This window comes from Cynoglossus semilaevis, unplaced genomic scaffold (genome assembly GCF_000523025.1).
Source record: "Cynoglossus semilaevis isolate Cse_v1.0 unplaced genomic scaffold, Cse_v1.0 scaffold774, whole genome shotgun sequence".
NCBI lineage: Eukaryota > Metazoa > Chordata > Actinopteri > Pleuronectiformes > Cynoglossidae > Cynoglossus > Cynoglossus semilaevis.
Window position 1 is genome coordinate 13,413 of NW_007585131.1, and position 8,284 is coordinate 21,696.

The 8,284-nt window shown below is 41.9% G+C and overlaps 1 protein-coding gene and 1 long non-coding RNA gene across 3 annotated transcripts in view; one reads left to right on the forward strand and one right to left on the reverse strand.

Moving 5' to 3' along the window:
• The window catches only part of LOC103398838 (uncharacterized), a 48,464-nt gene that overhangs the window by 12,013 nt on the left and 28,167 nt on the right, over positions 1–8,284 (reverse strand). The window lies entirely within an intron of this gene.
• Positions 3,646–8,284, forward strand: part of tmtopsa (teleost multiple tissue opsin a) — a 19,613-nt gene continuing 14,974 nt past the window's right edge. Inside the window, exon 1 of the mRNA XM_008337579.3 lies at positions 3,646–4,163. Coding sequence (XP_008335801.1) covers positions 3,773–4,163 — 391 coding nt within the window. The 5' untranslated portion in view covers positions 3,646–3,772. The remainder of the gene's footprint in view (positions 4,164–8,284) is intronic.

An 8,284-nucleotide genomic window follows, 5' to 3' on the forward strand; every position in this document is an offset into this window, starting at 1 on the left:
TACCTAAATCTTATTTTAAGGCCATTTTTATTTACAGTTTTGCCGTTTTAATTTACGTGAAAATACTACTACTTTTAATACAAGGAACTGATTGCTCTAAATCAGACGTGGCCAAACTAAGGCCCGGGGGCCGGCTTGCAGCCCGTTCAGGCCGGCTAAACGGTATCCAAATGATATCATTTCTTTATATTGTCATCACACTTTTGCCTTTTCCCTGCAATACCCACGTTTCCCAAATAGATGGCGTAGAAAATGATTTTTAACATCTTAGCATTTATGCATGACTTTTAAATGTTAATTCCGACGAACGCTCCATCTGAATATTCATTACCACAAGGATTTGCAGGTTTTTTGCCCCCCAACCCCCTGCACGTTACGTTGACCTCCGAGGTAAATACCAACTGTCCGGTTCCACAAAACAGCCAATTAGCAAAGACAGAATGTTGTCGGAGAAAATGTCGCTCTACCTTTTCTTTTTTTTCCTTCCTTCCTCATCGCTAATCGCTAATTACCATTGCGAAGTTGACAAAGGAATATTTGAATGCCGGGGGATATTGCCCCATCCGTTATTGTCGACTGAGAACCGGAAGTCTCTCTATTGGTCAGCCGTGTAAAAAAAAAAAAAAAAAAAAAAGGAGTTTTCCAGTTGCTGACAGATGGAAGGAAAACGAAAGAATTTCGCAGTATTTTACATATGAACTTTACATGGAAAACAAAAAGCCGATAAAAAGTACAAACGTGGCGATAATTAATTTCCCCCCCGAGGAACTGAAGTGCAAAGATTTGTCTGACCTATAAAGTGACCTCTTCATCCAAAGTGACACTTGAGTTGCACATCATCAGGCTAATCCCCTATGAATCAAAGTTGATTACCTTCTCACAGGGGGGAAAACAGCTTCCATTAAACTTGAATGACTGGTGGCAGGTAGTCGTGTTATGATTAAATATTTACCCCTTGGTCTCATTAATAATTGTAATCTTTGTATTTATGACCAGGATAGAGCGGAGTAATATTCAGCGTTTATAATTTTGTTTACACGTTGACTTTTACTATAACTAATTCTGTCAAAGCGGAATAAGCAAATGAAAAAAAAAAAATCAACTATCAGTCAAATAAAGCATGTGGATAAGGTTAACGCCATCTATTGGAGAAACATGGGTATTGCAAGCGGAAGGCAGAAGTATAATGATAATATACATAAATGATATAATTTGGAAAAAAATTTGGCGGACCGGATTTAAAAGCTAAACGGGCCGCATCCGGGCCCCCGAGCCTTAGTTTGCCCATGCCTGTGTTAAGCTAATAATCCATAAAATGTTAGACTTTGAAATGAGATTCTGGGGGTCAGGAAATTTAAATCTAATCCAGAGGATTGCTTTGTAGAAACTGAGTAAACAAACCGCACTAGCCCGCTGGTCGGATCGGGAAAATATCTGGTGAGCAACGAAAAGCGGGAATTTGTAAATGATTTACAACTAGTTGTTTATTGAAGTCCCTTTAATGATTGGCTCTTTGTTGTTCAAAAAGAATATTGTATTGCAAGCATTCCGTTTGTTTATCTGATCAATAAACAGGGACCAAAAAAAAAGAAGAAGAAGCTCAAAACGCACCATTTTGGAGCCTTATTTGAACAACCGCTCTCAGCTGTTAGTGATTAGTTGTTACCTACGGATTTCGGATTTATCACTGAAAAATTCAGCAAGGCCGGCTTCCTCGAGCAACGCTGCGTTAAAATACGTAACCCTAACCGAATGAAGAACATCCGCGCTGTGCTCAGGAACTCCAGAAGACCAAGGTGAGTTTTAAGCAAAGGCCATAAATATAAACAACAGCTGCCATGTTTAGCACCTATATAAATCTGAAGGACAAGGATTTAATCGGTGTCATCAGTCCTTAAAGCTACAATGAATAGTGGGTGTTAAATTAGTGGTGAAGAAAAAAAAAGTGTCCTTAAAGTGTGACATGAATTTAAGGATCAGATGGATGGATGGATGGATGGATAGAGAGATAGATAGAGAGATAGATAGATAGATAGGGAGAGAGAGAGAGCGCTAGATAGATAGATGGATGGATAGACAGATAGATAGATAGATAGATGGATGGATGGATGGATGGGTGGATGGATGGATGGATGGATGGGTGGATGGATGGATGGATGGATAGACAGATAGATAGATAGATGATGGATGGATGGATAGATAGATAGATAGATAGAGGGAGAGAGAGAGAGAGAGAAAGAAAGAGAGATAGATAGAGAGAGAGATAGATAGATAGATAGAGAGAGAAAGAGATAGAGAGAAAGAGAGAGAGAGAAAGAGAGAGAGATAGAGATAGATAGATAGATAGGGAGAGAGAGAGAGAGAGAAAGATAGAGAGAGAGAGAAAGAGAGAGAGAGAAAGAGAGAGAGAGATAGAGATAGATAGAGAGATAGATAGATAGATAGACAGAGAGAGAGAGAGAGAGAGAGGGGGATAGAGAGAGAGAGAGAGAGAGACAGAGAGAGAGAGAGAGAGAGATAGATGGATGGATGGATGGATGGAGGGATGAATGATAGATAGATAGATAGAGAGAGAAAGAGATAGAGAGAAAGAGAGAGAGAGATAGAGAGAGAGAGATAGATAGAGAGAGAGAGATAGATAGACAGAGAGAGATACAGATAGATAGGTAGAGAGATAGAGAGAGAGAGATAGAGAGAGAGAGATAGATAGATAGATAGATAGAGGGAGAGAGAGAGAGAGAGAGAAAGATAGAGAGAGAGAGAAAGAGAGAGAGAGAGAAAGAGAGATAGATAGAGAGATAGATAGAGAGATAGAGAGAGATAGATAGATAGAGAGATAGATAGCACCTTTAATTACTCGAGAGCAGAGTAAACACACGACCGAATGATCAACGATCAACAAAGCAGCCCGTGAGACTGAGGTGTTTTCTCAGATTGGATTCAGCACCACGGACAGCTCCGACGTCTATTTGGTTCTTACAGCATCCTTTCTAACATTATTATTATATCTCAAACTGTCAAATCCACCCCCTTATTCTGTGAATGCATGTGCGGCTAAAACACTCAACTATAATTAAAACAAAAAAAAAAGATCCTAGAGCAAAAAAAAACGCCGGAATTTTCACATAGAATACCTCAATGTCAAATAGAGTTCGTGCGGTTTATCCCAACCTAAAGAACATTCTGTACCTCTCCTGTGTTGCCGGAGTATAAAGTTGGGTCTTTTTTTTTTTTTTTTTTTGGAAGACCATCCGATTGGACCACCTCTGGAATTTTCGGCTGCTCTCTCACCAATGCCGTCCCTCTGATTCTTTTCCTCCTCCCTCTCCCTTTCTCCTCTCACCCAGACGTCACCCACTGTACCAGTGATTTTTGAAACCAATTGAGAGGGAAGGTGTGTGTGTGTGTGTGTGTGTGTGTGAGAGACAACGTACGGGCAGAGTAAGAGGGCGTGTGATAGGCTGACACATGGTGGAGTAAAGCCTAAGCAGACGTTTTCTTTTCCGAACTAACTATTATTTTTAGCACGATTCCCTGAAGTGGAGAAAGTCTAAAAAAAAAGCACATTTTATTATTACTATTTTTAAAAATTTTTTTTTTTTTTTTTTTTTTTGGGGGGGCTAGTCCGGAGCAACAGGTGTCACCAAGCTTAAAACAATGTGTGTGGTTTTTTTCCTAAGCGGCCAAATGTGAAAATATCAAAGTCAAACTAACTTCTTGCTCAGTGAACACCGTGGCCTCTCTTGACCATCACCTTGACACCGGGGCTGACATGATCGTGTCCAACGCGAGCCTGAGCGGCGGCGGCGGCGGCGGCTGCGCGTGGGTGTCCGACAGCGCCGCGTGCGCCGCAGCCGGGGAAGCACCGCCCGGGGGCGGCTCGTACCGGACCACCCTCACCCCGACGGGGAACCTGGTGGTCGCGGTGTGCTTGGGATTTATCGGCTCGTTCGGACTCGTCAACAATTCCCTGGTGCTGGTGCTCTTCTGTCGCTACAAGATTTTGCGCTCGCCCATTAACCTGCTCCTGATGAACATTTCCATCAGCGACCTGCTGGTGTGCGTGCTCGGAACTCCGTTCAGTTTCGCCTCCAGCATGCGCGGACGCTGGCTGTTAGGGAAAGGTGGCTGCATCTGGTACGGATTCGCCAACTCCCTGTTTGGTAAGTAACGTACAATTTTACGTTAGATGATACGCTGTTGTGATTAGTGCCGGTTCTTCCCGATGTGGAAACGGCCACGGCTGCAATTCGGGTCCGTTTCTGGCGATTTCAATTATGGAGAAACACGACAAACGATCGCGTTTTATCTCTAGAACAACATCAATGATCCGCGCATTCGTTTTGTACGTCGTGATTCGTTCAGAACTTTAATTAAAATCCCTTAAAAATCTGCGCAACCTATTAAACCCAGACAATGGAACAGATGTGACGGTTTAATCCAGTGATTCTCAAAACTGTGGGGCGCACCACCCCGGCAGGGACGTTCAGTACACACTGTCTTCATTAATGCTGGAATAAATAAATAAACTCTCATTCATTAAAAGCTCTTTCGCCTATTTTGATAACCATGCAGAATATTGCTGTCATACAGTGTCGTTATTTACCATTTTGAGTAGTATTTCAATTCGGGAGGAGGAGGAAGGGAGCGTGAAAAAAAAAAACTTCTGTCCCCTTTGGGCAAAAGCATGACAGAAAAAATAAAAAAATCAACTCAAATCTAGGCTAGGAGGACTTCGAATAAATGATCACGGAGGCTCGTTAGCCTATAGCTGAGTGCGGGGTTTGGTCATTATCGTTCATTTATCTTTATCTGCTCAGCCTGCGGGACACGCAGTCTCCGTCGGAGGAATAACGCCACCCAGGGGAAATTAGTAATAAGGAAAAACACACATAGGTCTATCGTTTTTTTTTGTCTGTCTCCTATATTGAGCAAAAACCTAAAAAAAAAAAAAAAAAAAAACTGCGCTAACAAATGCTTCCTCAGAGATGAAACTACGGAGCAGATCATTTGAACGCGTCGAAAAAACCCAGTGTCCTATGTCCATCCGACAACATCTTCAACGTCTTTTGTCCATCTATCCGTGGCACGGCTTCTAACTTTCGCAACTACTGGTTCTGTAACTTTGTCTCCAAAATGCTTCACGCCTCATTTCCCTGACTATTCCACTTTTTCACCCTCTGCCTTTTTCTTCCCCAAACTGAGCAGATGTCGCGTCTTACTCCGGGGGGTGTCAAACTCAATTTCAAAACTGGGACGTGGGCCAAACTCAATATATATTGAAAAAAAAAAAATGACTGGAAATGTGTATGTTTTAGTTTTGCGTAAAACATCGAATCCGGAAGGACCGAAGCTTGATATTATAAACATGAGAAATTTAATTCAAAATAAATGTATTTAAATTGAATAAATCACCAAGAATCGGAAATGTATGTGCTATAATATCGTACGTACATCGCTAATACTACAAATCCCGCCAGTATATAGTGGCTAAATAATGGTGAGCCAGCTGTAATACACATTTGATATGATCTGGCGGGCCAAATATGATTACACCAGGGCCCAGATTTGGGCCGCGGGCCCTGAGTTTGACACCACTCTACACGCAAACATCCTGTGCTAAGACTCTCAAACCCACAATTTGCTTTCGAAATAGTTCTTTTGATCGAATCCCTAGTTCTCTTCTCTTGCGTGTGACCTTATTTTCGTCATGTCCACCATTAACTCTTCCATTAATTTTTAAGGTCCTATCTATCTATCCATCCATCTATCCATCCATCCATCCATCCATCCATCCATCCATCCATCTCTGCCACCCATAATGCTTCCTCTTCTCATCCCCAATGGATTTTTTTTACTCATTTCCAACCTGTCGGTCAACAGCAGGAGTAACATTGTTTACATGATGGTTATTTACTGTACATATACATTCCACAAAAAGGGTCTAACGGTTTGGTAGATCAATCATTTTCCAACTTTTAAAGTTCATTCCTGACACTCTGGTCTCCATTAATCATCATAAATGTAGGTATTTGCACAACTTTCCAAACCTCGAAAAAGGCCCAAATCGGTTAATTTCTATTTTTTGGCTATTGGTCTTAGCTAGCCTTCGTGAGTCCGCAGGCTTCGTTTTTCTTTCATAACCGTTGACATGCTCATTTAAATCTGGTGGGTTTCGTTTTCTTTCATAACCGTTGACATGGTCATTTAAATCTGGTGGAAAAAAAAAAACTGCATACACTCACCCTAACTTTAAACCTTTCAAACTGCATACCCTCACCCTAACTTTAAACCTTTCAAACTTTCACAAAAAAAAAACTCAACTTTCCAGATGTCCTCAGAGCAGGAATAATTGCCGTCGTGAAAAAAAAAAACAACTTGAGAATCTACTGTATCACTGAGACAAACCGCCTCAGACGCAACACCAACATCCACCAGGAGCCAATTTAGTAACATCGCGAAGAAAGAGACAGTATGAGTGGATGTGTTACAAGGATCATTAGAGCTCCCATTGGTTGCGGATGCGTGATTTCTCGATGGACTCGTAAAAACAGGAAAAAAAAAAACGGGAACGCTTGAAGGGAGTCAGAGAGAGGAAACTTGATTTTCCAACAAATCCTGTTGAGCTTCGACGATCCATTGATGCGCTTTTAAATGACAGGGCCTCCGTGTCAGTGACGGGAGACGTCGTTAGTCTACTAAAAAAAAAAAAGCGTGTCATTGCCGTGAAATCTAAGCCTCCTGAATGACAGACGACTCACCGCTCCGGCTTAGCCGAGGCTGAAAGTGGCCACGAATGCATCCTATACTTTTTTTTTTCTTTTTTTTTTTTTACCCCCCGCATCTCCTGACACCAATTTGCTGCCACCAATCTTGAATTTAAATGACTCTTATTGTCTTTCATCTGACTGCGGTATATATCGAATGTAGCTCTGCATGCTGCCTCAGGTGATCCAAAAAAAAAAAAAAAAAAGAGACAGTTACTGGATTAACCTTGCGCTGCTGCGCCGCCTTTGTCTCGCAGTGAAGTTTCGGTGGTCCTGCTGCGGCAATCTAATACCAATGGAATCAATTCACACCCGTGTAGCTTAGCTCATATTTGAAGAAAGACGCAAGTGCACCACCGGCACAATCAGCATGCGGTCTGAGCTATTTTTATTTCTTAAACGTAGAGAGAACACATCTCAGCCAGGGGGGAAAAAAAAAAGGGAGCGGGAGAAGTTCCAGCAATATGGACGAAAAGAGTGAGCAGGGCTAATGAGCCCAGGTGATAGATAACTCTTTAAGGAATAACACGATGCTGCTGCAGAGACGCAGCAGTTCGACTTTTTTTTTTTTTTGCACCATGATCAGGGTCCCTGCAAACTGCCGTGATTGTAAAATATATATTTTAATGATCCCACGTGATTAAGCATGCGAAGGTTTGCATCAGGGAAAGGCACCTGCTCAAAATGAATCCGAATCGCTACGTGGTACAGCGGCTGCAGCAGAGGGAGGGAACACAATGTACAAACCCCATTTCCTGTGACACCTTTGACTATGAACAATGACAACCATGGAGAAATGCGTTGAGAACGTACATTTCTAGTTCTATAGCTTGAAAAACTTTTTTTTATCAACTTTTTTTTTTAATCAAAAAAATTTTTCTTTTTCTTTTTATCTGACTGTTTTCTGTTTAGTTAACACTGTAAAAAAAAACAACAACAATATAACTGGTCTAAAATTTGGGATTTGGACTAGTGGTCCAGAGGTCCTTTAGACCAAGATTTTGTGCTTAAGTAAAAAAAAAACATGTAGAAACATCCCCATCCATCCATCCATCCATCCATCCATTCATTCATCCATTTTCATCCGCTTATCCGTTACCGGGTCGCGGGGGCAGCAGTCTCCACCACCGCAACCCAAATCACACTGCACCGTACCAACCCCCCTAAAACTTCCTGCTGGTGGTGAGTCCACTGGAAGGTAACAACCGCCCTAACCGGGATTCGAACTTGCCCAGGAGGTGAACCCTGGGGTTCCACACCAATGACAGAGAAAATAGAAAATCTGGGTAAGAAACCAAAACATGCAGTATGGGTGATCGAAGAAAACTGCTAACGTATTTTCCGGACTATAAATCGCACTTCTTTTCATCCTTTGGGTTCGGCTGGGTTTGCGACTTGCACTCAGGTGTGACTTGTATGTTAAAATATATTATTTCACCGCTAGAGGGCACTCTAGGCTTGTGTTCCAGTACCTGCTACTCCTGTACCACTGACAATTTACATATTAGTTATTTTAA